Below are 14,999 nucleotides of genomic sequence, written 5' to 3'. Positions count from 1 at the left end.
CATTACAAAGGTTAACTTGTATTTTGGGGAAAAAATTCTTAAAGTGATAAGAGCAGTGGGAACTTTTGAGGAGGATTTGTTTTTGTTTAAGCTGTTTGATCTTGACATTCAAAGAAACTGGAACATAATAAAACTTAAAATTGGAATAAAGACAACTCAGAAACAACAAAATGACACAGGAACTAATTGAAATGATTAAAACGATGCACATATCATTCAAATTGGAAATAAATGAAATGATTACAATGATGCATGGAAAACCTAAACCGGATGAACTAGAGATTGTGCTGGAACATACCCAAGTGGAAGAACGAGAACGAGAAGCAAGAAAGTAGTATTAAAAATAAAGACACTGATTAGGAAAAATTAAATGATTATGGTGGGAGTAACAATGAAAAAAAGAGAGGATTTAGGAGAAAATTAATGAGAAAAAGGAAACAAAAAAGGGAAGAAAAGGAAAGGTGAAAAAATTAGAAATGAAGATGAACTTTAAAGATTACATTGGGATTAACAATGACAAAAATAGAAGGGTTGGAAAGAGACAAGGAGAGAAAGAAGAGAGAAAGAGACAAAATATAAAAAATTCAAATAATTACACTGGGATTAACAGTGGTAAAACAAGAAAGGTGACTAGGGGAAAAAGGAGAGCAGTTGGAAATACAGGGCAAACTAGGAGAGCAAGGAACTTTAAAATTAGGGGGGGGGGAAGAGAAAAAGAAGAAAATAAGAGGATGGGATAAAAGATAGTAAGATTTATAACTATAAATGAATGGTAGTAAGTTTAATAGATGTGATTATAATACTAGGAATTTTTAAAATTGTAATAGAATGAAAATTGAATTTGTGTAGTGTATGAAGAGATTAAGACGCTGTTAGTAATAATTGAAATTAATTATTAGAGGGATGACATAGAAATGAATGACTTTAAAGTGAATTGTAGTAATATATTTGAATGCAGTAAAAATGGGGAAAAAAAGAAACGGAAAAGAGGGAAGGAAATGGGTTATGTATGTAAAGAGGTATGAATATCAAGATTTGGAATATTGGTATTTAGGGAAAATATGTGAAAATATATAAAAAAGGAATGGAAAATTGGGTTTATATACTTAAGTAAATTGTAGTATTCTATTATTTGGTTAATCTGATAAAAAAGAAATGGAAAAGGGGGAGGAAATGGGTTATATATGTATAATTGTATGAATATTAAATATTTATAATTGGAATAATGGAATTTAGGGAAAATATTTGAAATTATATTATGGTTAAGTTGGAAAAAAGAAATGGAAAAGAGGGAAGGAAATGTAATATGAGGAGATGTAAAACTGCTAAATACTAAATATTTATAATTGGAATAATGGAATATAGTATAATATAATATAATATAATTGTATAATTATATTATAAAATATAATTCTATTATAATACAATAGAATTATATTATATTTTCACAATATAATATAACTGGAATTATATTATATTGTAAAAAGGGAGTAATGGGAGAACATTTGAATAAGATAATTTAGAACTAGGTTTAGATTTTAGAAAAAATGACTGATTTTAATTTAAAGGGTTTCAATTTGAAAAAAGTAAAGAGAGGGCTGCAAAAAGAAAAATTGATTATGATTAGAGCAGTGGTGGGTTTCAAAATTTTTTACTACTGGTTCTGTGGGTGTGGCTTGGTGGGTACGGCATGGATTGGTGGGTGTAGCATGGTGGGCGGGGCAGGGGAAAGATACTGTAAAATCTCCATTCTCTCCCCAATCCACGGGAAGGTTACTGTAAAATCCCCATTTCCTCCCAATCAGTTGGGACTCAGGAGGCAGAGAATAGATGGGGGCGGGGCCAGTCAGAATTTTTATTACCGGTTCTCTGAACTACTCAAAATTTCCACTACCGGTTCTCCAGAACTATACAGAACCTGCTGAAACCACCTCTAGATTAGAGATTAGGTTGAATGGAAATTTTATGACGTAAAGTGAAATATATAAAATAGTGTTGGAGAAAACTAAAAGCGGTACAAATTTTGACTTGGCCAACACTCTTTTCAGAAAAAATGTACTGTTTGTTTGTATGTGTTTGAAAAAAAAAAAAACTTTTATTAAAAAAAAGAGGTCAGAATAACAAGTTAAAGATTCTGCAAATATGTACCAAACCAAATTTGGTGATGGTTTGGGCCTATAAAGCCCTTTATAGCTTGGCACCTGGATATCTTGCAGGATCATTTATTCTAGCCAGTATCAGCCTGTCTGGTTAGAACTGTTTGGCAGAGGCTGCTATAATTCTTTCACTTCTGCAAAGTGTATGTGTGTGTTTGTGTAAAGTGTGTGTATGCTGAAGTAAGAAGGGTTGCTTTTCTGTGTCAGAGTTGGGCATTATGCAAAGGCTCCGTCTGGAGGTGTCCTTTTTTGTTAATTCTTTGAAAACTTGAAAAGCAAGCTGCTGTGGAGGGCTTTCCCCTGTTGCCCCTGTTTATTTTCTGTTGTCTGTTGTCTACTTTTGTGTAATTTCTGTCGCTTTTGCTTAACATTGCTGACTGTTACTTTTCTTATTTATGATTGTCAAGTTTTTAGACGGCACCATGGATGTTTTAACTGTAGTATTTATTCTATGTAAACCATTGAGAGTCTTGTTTGATTAAAATGTTTAATAAATAAAGGGAAAAAATAAATATGTTTGCTGATTAGAGAAACAATTTTCTAAATTGTATTACTGACTAGGGCAGAGGGGGGATATAAATTTATGCTTGGATTCAGTTGGCTTTTTCACTGTCCACGTTTGCTTATCCCAATATTGCTATTTCTTAATTACTTACAAGAATTTTTACCTTGTTTTTTCTCTGCTAAAATATTTATCTTGTTTCTACACAAAAATCTTGAAATCACCATTGTCTTTAAACTGAGTTAAGCTTACTATATTTGTTCATTACTTATTTCTGATCCTCACAGTCCAATAGCTCCAATTTACATTGATATTGTATGTTCTTCTCTTACTGTTAACATATTTTCTTTAGCAATTCATGTAATGTTATATGCTAACCACATAGCTCTATACATTTTAAATAAGAAACAAATTGTACCATATTCAGTGAGACCTTCTCAAATAAATATGTATAGGAATGTAGTTGCATTAAGATACATGTATAGACACATGTTTAAAGTATTCCAATTATCCGAGAAAGGCCCTTGTTCTTTCCTGGATAGAAAATAAATAATTTAAATGCCTCTTTTGATGAGGCCAAATGCCCCCAAACTGGACACTTATGGGAAGTGCCCAGTGGACAGCAATATAGACTTTTGTTCTTGTTTTTCATCATTTAGCATTTGGAGACAGTTTGCTTCTGAACCTGGGGTAAATATAGTCAATATGATTATTGCTCATTGATTGACATGAGCTTAAAGTTTTAAAGGTTTTTTTAAAAAGCCATTCATATTGGTGAATGTAACATTATGTTGTGGTAGCAACATAATATCATAGTTAATTATATGCAATATGAAGAAATATTTCCTTTGAGTCTGTCATGACTTTCAGTTGTTCACTTAATTGGATGATCTCAGATTCCAGTGTAATAAAAGAGAGAAGAAAACTTTCCTTTATTGCCTGTGGCATGCAATAAAATTAAAATCAAATTATCAGTTTAATGGGTTTGTCAGAATACATAAGGCTTTTGCTTTGTCGTATCATTCTGAAATTTTATTAGCTTTGAGTGATAAAGGCAGCACCCACATCATCATCATCATCATCATCATCATCATCATCATCATTATTATTATTATTATTATTATTATTATTGCTTTTCAGTGTGTATCTGACTTAATGGGGACTACAACTTGTTATCACACGCTTGATTTTAGAAGAATGGATTAAAATAGGCTTTCCTATTTTCCTTTTCTTCGGCTGTATTAAACTCCAAGTCTTATGATGCACTAGATAGCTGGCAGGGTACCAAGTCTGAACTAGAACTTCCGTAAATTAGGAATTGGTAACTTATTCATAATTCATAATTCATTTTGTCTTATTTCTCTGCCTCTTCACTGAGAACTTTGAGAAGGAGAAGAAGATAACACACTGTCTGAACTGCAATTTAATAGCACTTAGATTTATATACCGCTTCATAGTGCTTTTAAAATTTAATTTAAAATAGTGGATTAATTTAAAATAGTGGATTAGAGTTTACATACTCATAGCTATAAAATGCGAGCAGGCAATTTGAAAAAACAACTATGCAATATTTTTCAGGTTTTTTTAAACCAGTTACTTTAGGATGTTCATGTGCAAAAAAATAGTAGATGTTATTGTGAGGGACTATAGCTTTTTGATAGAGCAGACAGAGCAATGTCTGATATGTAGAAGATTCCAGATTCAATCTCTGTAGTCTCCAGATAGCGGCTGGTAAATCTCTGCAGTTTACCAATTTTATCAGCAACCCTTGTCTAATGGATTAATGTTTGACTCCATAAAAGGGAGCAGCCTCCTATGTTGTTTTCTTTCCGTAGAGAATTGCGTTTAGAAGTGCAGCTGTTTCAATATATTTGTGCACCAATTTATAATCAGTTGAAGGGCAGTTTCTACATTTGTTGTATCTTATTTGCTGTTTTAATTCTTAATGCATTTTTCTCTCTCTCTTTTGCTCAAATTTTCTCTTCTTGGTATTTTTACAGTTCTCTCTTCCATTTCTTTTAACAGATGCTCTTCTGTTCCTAGAACACCTATTTCTCATTTTCTGCATGCCACACAATCATCATTACTACACCAATAGATTTGGTTTCTCTCTTCCTCTGCTTTGTTGTTTCCGCACCATTTCACCTGATAGCTTCAACGCTGTGGTTTAATGTCAATTTTGGTAGAAATTGTGGCAGGTAATTTCAAAAACATGTTTAAATCAATCAACTTCCCAGAATCAAGCTTAGCTCTGTGACCATTATACCCTTGGGCAATGCACTTTCTTCTTTGCACGTATTGTCTTCTTTCCCTAGATGAACTGGCTAGGCTCCCTAATGACTTCCAGAGAAAAGGTGCCAAACCACAAGAAAGCGAAAAGGTACGGAGGTTCCCTTCTTTCTTCCTGTTGTCTCCTATGAAAGAAGATGATTTGATGGCAAAGATTGCAACAGGGGAAATACCTTGCTATTTAATTGCACAAGAGCAATGCCTGGTGGGAGAGGGACCTCATTGCAATCTGGCACTACTGCTTTACCTTCCAGCATCTGTTTCCTTCTGTAACTTATTAGGACATGATCCCATTTTTAAAAAAAGAAACAAAGCCAAAGTATGTACTTTCAGGTTGAGTATAACAAGTATGCCTGAAACTGAGTGTCTTTACTGCAGGGATTAGTACACTATAAAAATAATCCCTGAAGGAAGAACTCCAAAGCTAGAGTTTCTGGCAGGACAAATCTAGCAGGAAGGAAGAAGGAAAAGTGTGGCTTTTCCACATTCCCCCCTTTCCATTCCTCGGGGTTTTGTTGTGATGCATTCCCTCTTTTTGAAATGTTTAAACTTAAAGCAACTCTAGACCCAGAGTGGATCAGGAGCTAATTCCAGATTTTTTTGAAGTCTAAGATGACTGGAGATCCTGTAGATTCAGGGGCTTTCCCAACACCCCGAGGAAAAATTACATTCCATTCCATTGTTGCCTGTCCTCAGATTGACATTCTGATATTGAGGAAGATAGGATAGACTCTTCTGCAGGTTGAGAATATTCAAAATGGGGCGTCTCTCCCCCTACAGATGGAGACCTCCTTTTCCATCCTTGATGGGGAAAATAAGATGCTATGTCTCCTGAGTTGCCCCTCAAAGTTCTATATGATTGCAGCATAATTTGCTCCACAGGAGTTCGTAACCAGATAAGGTACAAAATTTGGGGAGATATTTCTGGAAGTACACAGAATGAGTGATTATTTTATTATATGAGATTCAATAAGAGCAACCAGCTTTATTAACCTCCTGATGATAGAATTGTTAGGTAGCAATAGTAAAAGAAGATATACAAAGCCTGCAGAACATTTCTGAAATTCTTTCCAACCCCTTAATTGCAGCTCCACCCTGAGTCATGCAACAAGAAGAGGGAATGGGCTTAGACTGGAACAGCTGGCAACATTGTGGATGGGTGCCCAACTGCTTATTCTATAGGGACCCATGGGGGAATTTTTTTCTGGATGGTTTTTCTCTGCAGAGCTTTGACTTTTTAAAAAAATTCCATCTCTCTTTTGCCAGCTTCTCCTGCCACTCCAGATGTATCCTAGTCTGTTCTGTTTCTGAAGTGTTATCATGTTAACAGACAGATGACCGTCATAAGAGTTCCAAGCCCATTGACGTATCTCTTTTTCCCCAATTTTCTTTTAGGCTTGCAATTTAAAAGTATGCTCAGTTTCTTTCAATTCAGCCTCCCTTGATATACATATTCAATATTTATATTGAACAACATAAGGAAAGAGTGTATAGTTATGTTTAACTCATTTGCCAACCTAGAATCAGTCTGTTTTGCCCTTGTTGATTAGATTATGGCTTCCTGTTTTGTATAAAGATTTTGCATGAATAAAGGAACCAGAAATATGCTGCAGACTAACATTTGATGGAGAGCCACCAAGGTCTTGAAATAGATGTTCAGATGCTGTGACGTGTTTATTCCTACAAGGATCAGAATCATGCAAGCAATGATTTTCCACGTGACTCTATGGAAGTTAAAATTGGACTTTGAAGAAGCAGGATAGGAACTGTATTGACATGTTTATTCTTTGTTGAAAAGGATTGCTAAGAATATCAGGAAGCAAACACAAATATGCATCATAGAACGAATGAATCCAGGGTTCTCACTCAAGGCACAAATTATCAAAGTTTAGACACATTCTTTTCCCTGAGAAATCTGCAACACTGGGAAATATGAAAAGAAGAATAAAGGGCATGACAACCAGCAAAATTAATAGACTCAGTTACTGAAGTGATAGGTATCCTTATGGAATATCTGAAGGCCAGGCTGGGCTCAGATTGTCCTGGAGAAAATGTATGTGGTCTCCAAGAATCAACACTAATTTAATGGCACATAATCAAGCAATCATTCAAAAATAAATAAATAGCATAGGAAACACAAAATCCTGTAAAAAAATAGTAAAAGCACAAAGAAAATCCAGTAACTCACAGAGTTTCCAGATTATGGAGTCCTTCAAAACCATGTATTCCCAAGTGCTGGATCTGATTATTATGCAGGTGTCTGCAGAGAGAAAGGAGAGACTTAAATTCTGAACATCAAACACTTTTTCCCCCCTTTTTGTTTGAAGAGAAACTGTAAACTGAACACTGAAGGTCAAGAATGCTCATATTTTTGGAGAGTTTTTAAAATAATAATAAATGTAGAAGGAGTATATTAAAAATTCTGAGAAATTTGGATATGAGTGTGAAAGGGAACATATCCATATGTCATGTATGTGTGTATACACACACACATATACATACATATAGACATATATATAGACACACACACACACACGCACACTGCCATAAATAGATATGGGCTATCTGAATTAACCAATTTTCAAGCTTATTCCATTTAAAACTCCAGGATTTCTTGTATTCCTGTTGATATAATCAAAAATACTACTAGCACTGAAAACTTTCACTATGGCCTGAAATAGCCAAAAATACCAGTTTGCGTTTCCTAGATATATATACCATTTTGAGCAGATCATAAATTGTCTGACAAAAATAGCTAAAAGGGTCACAAAACACATATTTATCAATTAAACTATTCTCTTACTGTCCTGACACAGAACGTTTTCAAAGAAATGAAGCCACAGACATTTTTCTCTGTGTCTGCTTTATCAAGCCTACATGATACATTTTTTTTAATCTTCAAAATCCAAAGACAATGGCAGAGAAGGGAGAAAGTTTATCACAGTGATGTCATGCAGACATCACCAAGAAGAGGGAGAAACACAGCTGGATCAATGTGTTCTTTAATATGCCTCATTATGCCTTCAGATCACATTTCTTGTCCTGACTGGCTTTATTAGTGCAAAGCTGGAATGATGAGGTAGTAATAGGTAGTAATTGCAGGAATAGGAATAGGAATATAAATAGGAATATTCTTTATTGGCCAAGTGTGACTGGACACACAATGAATTTGTCTCCGGTGCATAAGCTGTCAGTGTACATACAAGCAACAAAGTGGAAAGTCATAGATCATAAATCATAAGATACAAACATAAATCATAAGATACAAACATCAAGTGATAAGTGATAAATCATAAGATACTCATAGAAGAAGGAAGTAGGAAAAATGAGAAGATGAGGAAGATAAGAAGATGAGAAGGATAATAGCAATACAGCCTTACCACATAGATAGAGAGATAGATAGAATTTTTTATTGTGTGATTGGACACACAAGGAATTTGCCTTGGTGCATGTGCTCTCAGTGTACATAAAAGAAAAGATACGTTCATCAAGAATCATAAGGTACAACACTTAATATAGTCATAGGGTACAAATAAGCAATCAGGGTGAGTTACCATCTGTATGCTGATGACACGCAGCTGTACTTTTCCACCCCGGGCCACCCCAACGAAGCTGTCGAAGTGCTGTCCCGGTGCCTGGAAGCCGTACGGGTCTGGATGGGGAGAAACAGGCTCAAGCTCAATCCCTCCAAGATGGAGTGGCTATGGATGCCGGCACCCCGGTACAGTCAGCTGCAACTGCAGCTGACTGTTGGGGGCGAGTCATTGGCCCCAATGGAAAGGGTGTGCAACTTGGGTGTTCTCCTGGATGGACGGCTGTCGTTTGAAGACCATTTGGCGGCCGTCTCCAGGAGAGCTTTTTACCAGGTGCGCCTGGTCCGCCAGTTGCGCCCCTTCCTTGACCGGGATGCCTTATGCACGGTCACTCACGCTCTTGTCACTTCTCGTTTGGATTATTGCAATTGTCTCTACATGGGGCTTCCCCTGAAGTGCACCTGGAGGCTTCAGTTAGTTCAGAATGCAGCTGCGCGGGTGATTGAGGGAGCCCCACGCTGCTCCCACGTAACACCGCTCCTGCGCAGTCTGCATTGGCTTCCTGTGGTCTTTTGGGTGCGCTTTAAGGTTTTGGTTACCACCTTTAAAGCGCTCCATGGCTTGGGACCGGGTACTTACGGGACCGCCTGCTGTTACCTTATGCCTCCCACCGACCTGTACGCTCACACAGAGAGGGTCTTCTCAGGGTGCCGTCCGCCAAGCAATGTCGGCTGGCGGCCCCCAGGGGAAGGGCCTTCTCTGTAGGAGCTCCTACCCTTTGGAACGAACTTCCCCCTGGTTTGCGCCAATTACCCGACCTTCGGACCTTTCGCCGTGAGCTGAAAACGCATTTGTTTATTCAAGCGGGACTGGCTTAAATTTTTAATTCTAAACTTTTAATTCTAAACAATTTTAATCGGGGTTATTATTTATAAATTTTAAGGGTTTTTAAATTTGATTGTTTTAATTTCGGCCATTTATGGATTATGTTTGTTTTAAGTTTTTGTTTTAATTTCGCCATTTATGGATTATGTTTGTTTTAAGGTTTTGTTTTAATTGTACATTGTGTTGTTTTATACTTTGGCTGTACACCGCCTGAGTCCTTCGGGAGAAGGCGGTATAAAATCTAAATAAAATAAAATAAATAAAATAAAATAAAATAAAATAAATAAATCAGGAAACAATCAACATCTAACATGGTTAGATATCTTTAGGCATAAGACAGTGCTGTGGGAATTAGATATTTAGCAGAGTGATGGCATGGGGGGGGGATGACTGTTTTTGTTTGTGTCTAGATGTTTTGGCATGCAATGCCCTGTCTTGTTTATTTCTGTTTATTAAAAAATACCCCTTTGTTTGGCCATGATTGGAAACAGAGAATTGGAGGCTTTGCTAGAGTAATGAACATTGAGAGAAAAAGGGAAGCATTCCTATTGCTGAGGCAACCAGGTCAATGCTCTCTTACTTTGACTGGGGCTTACAAAGCTGATTTGATGGGTTAGAACAGGGGCAGTGGTGGGATTCAAGTAATTTAGGTTCTAGGTTCTCTGCCCTAATGATTTCTTCCAACAACCAGTTTGCCAAACTGCTCAGACAGTTAACAACCGGTTCTCCCGAAGTGGTGCGAACTGGCTGAATCCAACCACTGAACAGGGGTCTCTAACCTTGGCAACTTTAAGCCTGGCAGACTTCAGTTCCCAGAATTCCCCAGTCCACATGCCAGAAATCCAGATATCCACAAGTTGCCAGGTTTGAAATCACCGGATTGGAGCAAAGGAAAATAATGCTTCCTTTGCAAATATTATGGTTTATATCTTGAATCAGACAAAAATAAACCTTCTAAAATGAAATATAGTATATGAACAATTAATCTGGTCATCCAAGTAGTCTCTAGTCTTGGGGAGAATCATGGCACTATTTTGTAGGAGAGAAAGCAAGTCATTCCAATCTTTTGTGCCTTCTAGGCAGTGCCTTTGGTGACCCTGATATTGCCACTGGTTCTGCAATGCAAAATCCAGAAGAGAGAAAAACAGTGCTTCACAGTGTGCTCAAGGAATACATGTATCAGCTGATAGTACAGTGATAGAATAGAAGTACAGTTTCCTAGTGCAATTGGATTTGCCATGCCTCGAGGGAGATTCTAACCATCAGCAGGTGAGTCAATGGAATTATAATTACTTGTGTTTAGTCTAAATTAGCATTATGAGAAAAAAACTTAAATCCCAACCCACTTGGTCTGAAAGTCCAAAGGTTTCAGTGTGAATTTCAGGCAGCCTTAATTTATGAGGATGAGAGTAAGCATGTGGTTGAGAAATAGAAGCCTGTGACATCCTTAAATATTCCTGGTCACAAGTTCTTCTTGCTCTTTAAGGTTAGCAGAGGCAGAAAAAGGATTTGCCCAAGAGAAAAAACTTGGATCACTCTAACTTGTAATATAGGAGATTAATTTCATTCAAAAGCTAAATCAGAACATTTGAATATAAAGTAATGATTCTTCACTAACAATAGAAAAACAATACACACCAAACCCAGATGTTTTCCTCTATCGAATTTTATGGGGCATAGTTAGATCAGAGTGCCCTGACATTACTGTGAACTTTTACATAAAGATCATATCTTTATTTAAATATCACAGAAAGTTGGATCCCTTGTTGAAAATCCAGAGTTTGGATATATTATAATAGTAACACATGGCATGTGGACATATGAGAAGAATATGATAAGACTTGCACACAGGCAACTCAACAAGCTTTGATTTGCAGCTGTAAGTTAATGCTAAGAGGCTTAGAGGCTTCAGTACATCCAGCAGATGTACCCTGAATGGAATAACATATTTATTTATTTATTTATTTATTTATTTATTTATTTATTTATTTATTTATTTATTTATTTATTAGATTTATAAACCGCCCTTCTCCCGAAGGACTCAGGGCGCTGTACAGCCAAAATAAAAAGAAACAATGTACAGTTAAAATAAATTAAAAAACTTATTATACAGTGTGGCCGAAATTAAAATAGTTAAAAAATCTAAAAAACCCCAATTAAAACCAGAGAAAAATTTAAAATTTGAAACTAAACAATTTAAGAAAGCCCCGCACGAACAAACAGATATGTTTTCAGTTCGCGGCGAAAAGTCTGAAGGTCAGGTATTTGATGTAAACCAGGGGGAAGTTCATTCCAAAGAGTGGGGGCCCCCACAGAGAAGGATCTTCCCCTGGGGGCCGCCAGCCGACATTGTCTGGCGGACGGCACCCTGAGAAGGCCCTCTCTGTGCGAGCGTACGGGTCGGTGGGAGGCATGAGGTAACAGAAGGTGGTCCCGTAAGTACCCAGGTCCCAAGCCATGGAGCGCTTTAAAGGTGGTAACCAGAACCTTGAAATGCACCTGAAAGGCAACAGGAAGCCAGTGCAGTCTGCGCAGGAGAGGTGTCACATGGGAGCTACGTGAGACTCCCTCTATCACCCGCGCAGCTGCATTCTGGACCAATATCTATTCTGTAGTTCATATTTAAACTCTGAACACTGCTCTGTGCCTTTATACAAGAGATCTTATACTAGCAATTGCTATGCACTTTATCCTAAATTTGGGAGAAAATATTCAGATGATTCTTCTTGATATCAGAATTAATTTGTGTTTACATTGAGACGAGAATGTCAGCATTGCTCTATCACACAAACATAATCATGACTGTATAAGAGAAACAGAAAGATACAAAGGTTGAGCTGTTTCTGGCTTAAATTTGGCTTGGAATGTTTTGTTTTGTTCTGTTTTGAAATGAAGCAAACCATGAACATTCCAGTCCCCCAAGAAACATTTTATAATCTTACAAGCATCTGAAAGACTGGAACTTTCATGGAAAATGGAACACCCATCTTTGCCACCAGCTCTGCAACAACACAAACAAAAGATGTTTGACTCATAATCTAAGTTGAGACAGTAAATATTTGAGAAGAGGGACTTATCTTCCATCCTTCCATCTTCTTCTCTATATTAAATAATCTTAACAAATAAAATAATTGTTGTAGTAATCCTTGCCAAGTTTGTTGTTATGTTACAGATGATTTGACCATTTCAGAAGTGGTCCTTGGATGCATGGACTTTTATCATCCTTCACATCCATATTTCCTACATTAAACCAGTGGCAAACGGGATAGAGTATATAATAAGTATAACATATTAGAATAGCAGAAAAGACAACATTTAGGATTATTCTAAATGGAAACCACTTTCAGAACAGCAATTTCTTATTTGTTTAGCAGAACATAAAATCTTACATATCTTGCAAATGTTTTTATTTCATCTATCTCATCCATGTTTTGAATGTACACAAACATTCTAGGAAGATGAAAAATGTTACACAGCATTATAATCTTTTATTATATAGACATATCTCGACAGTGAATGCCAGCTTCCTGGCAAGCCTACAAGGTGCAGACAATTGTTCACAATACAAATTTACCATTCCCAATGCACATTTTTACAAGATATGGCTCTTTTCATGTACACAGAAAGATACCCCAACTCTAGAATATAAAAATTGAAGCACTTTAACACCAAAACTGAAGTTGCTAGATAGAGGCCAAGAAAAGCAGAAATTAATAGTGTTTCCCCAAATTAAATTTTAGAACATCCAGAAAAAAGGAAGTCCAAGAAAATTGAAGCAGAGTAACAGATGCTTCAGGTCCTATTTCTGAAGGAATAGTTTATATATCTAGGAAAGAATTTGTATTAGAATGTTAATGTGTGTTACTAAGTGCTCCTAAGTGTTCTGCAACCCAACAAGAAAGACACAGACTTCAGAGGATAATTAGAACTGCAGAAAAAATAATTGGTACCAACCTGCCTTCCATTGAGGACCTGTATACTGCACGAATCAAGAAGAGGGCCGTGAAAATATTTACAGATCCCTCACATCCAGGACATAAACTGTTTCAACTCCTACCCTCAAAACGACGCTATAGAGCACTGCACACCAGAACAACTAGACACAAGAACAGTTTTTTCCCGAAGGCCATCACTCTGCTAAACAAATAATTCCATCAACACTGTCAAACTATTTACTAAATCTGCACTACTATTAATCTTCTCATAGTTCCCATCACCAATCTCTTTCCACTTATGACTGTATGAATGTAACTTTGTTGCTGGCAATCCTTATGATTTATATTGATATATTGACCATCATTTGTGTTGTAAATGTTGTACCTTGATGAACGTATCTTTTCTTTTATGTACACTGAGAGCATATGCACCAAGACAAATTCCTTGTGTGTCCAATCACACTTGGCCAATAAAAAAATTCTATTCTATTCTATTCTATTCTATTCTATTCTATTCTATTCTATTCTATTCTATTCTATTCTATTCTATTCTATCTTTTAATTCTGTGTGGACACTCAGTAGATGTCTATATAGTATTTCAGCCTTTTATGCTTGTATTTTGCTCATGAGTAAATAATTTCTCTCTACAATTTTAGATCCTATTCTATCTATTTATTGGTAGTTCTATCCTGTCATTTGCTTACGGTACTGAATTTACCTTCTTCAATAGGGAATGTTGGCATTGAACATCTAAAGTTAAAATGAGCTATTAAAGTTCTTCTTGTCTTTTCTTTTTATAAAAGTTTGATTGTATTTATTTCTTGTGAGATTGGTCTCTCTCCCATAAAAGGGCTGAAATGTCTAACCACATTTTAAAGTGCTAGATCAACAACAGGGGGTTTCTCATTTTTATTTTTTAACCACCAGAAAAGCAGTATAGAATATGACACTTATATCTTTCTCACACACCGTCCGCCAAGCAATGTCGGCTGGCGGCCCCCAGGGGAAGGGCCTTCTCTGTAGGAGCTCCTACCCTTTGGAACGAACTTCCCCCTGGTTTGCGCCAATTACCCAACCTTTGGACCTTTCGCCGTGAGCTGAAAACGCATTTGTTTATTCAAGCGGGACTGGCTTAAATTTTTAATTCTAAACTTTTAATTCTAAACAATTTTAATCGGGGTTATTATTTATAAATTTTAAGGGTTTTTAAGTTTGATTGTTTTAATTTCGGCCATTTATGGATTATGTTTGTTTTAAGGTTTTGTTTTAATTGTACATTGTGTTGTTTTTATACTTTGGCTGTACACCGCCCTGAGTCCTTCGGGAGAAGGGCGGTATAAAAATCTAAATAAATAAATAAAATAAATAAATAAATAAAATAAATAAATCAGGAAACAATCAACATCTAACATGGTTAGATATCTTTAGGCATAAGACAGTGCTGTGGGAATTAGATATTTAGCAGAGTGATGGCATGGGGGGGGGATGACTGTTTTTGTTTGTGTCTAGTTGTTTTGGCATGCAATGCCCTGTCTTGTTTATTTCTGTTTATTAAAAAATACCCCTTTGTTTGGCCATGATTGGAAACAGAGAATTGGAGGCTTTGCTAGAGTAATGAACATTGAGAGAAAAAGGGAAGCATTCCTATTGCTGAGGCAACCAGGTCAATGCTCTCTTACTTTGACTGGGGCTTACAAA

The 14,999-nt window shown here is 36.4% G+C and overlaps 1 protein-coding gene across 2 annotated transcripts in view; it reads right to left on the bottom strand.

Moving 5' to 3' along the window:
• The window catches only part of LGR6 (leucine rich repeat containing G protein-coupled receptor 6), a 170,133-nt gene that overhangs the window by 32,739 nt on the left and 122,395 nt on the right, over positions 1–14,999 (bottom strand). For both annotated transcript variants that reach the window (XM_058175930.1, XM_058175929.1), the window contains exon 6: positions 7,136–7,207. In XM_058175930.1, coding sequence (XP_058031913.1) covers positions 7,136–7,207 — 72 coding nt within the window. The remainder of the gene's footprint in view (positions 1–7,135; positions 7,208–14,999) is intronic.

The sequence above is a fragment of the Ahaetulla prasina genome, chromosome 3, assembly GCF_028640845.1.
Source record: "Ahaetulla prasina isolate Xishuangbanna chromosome 3, ASM2864084v1, whole genome shotgun sequence".
Classification (NCBI taxonomy): Eukaryota; Metazoa; Chordata; class Lepidosauria; order Squamata; family Colubridae; genus Ahaetulla; species Ahaetulla prasina.
This window is presented reverse-complemented; position numbering and strand designations above follow the sequence as displayed.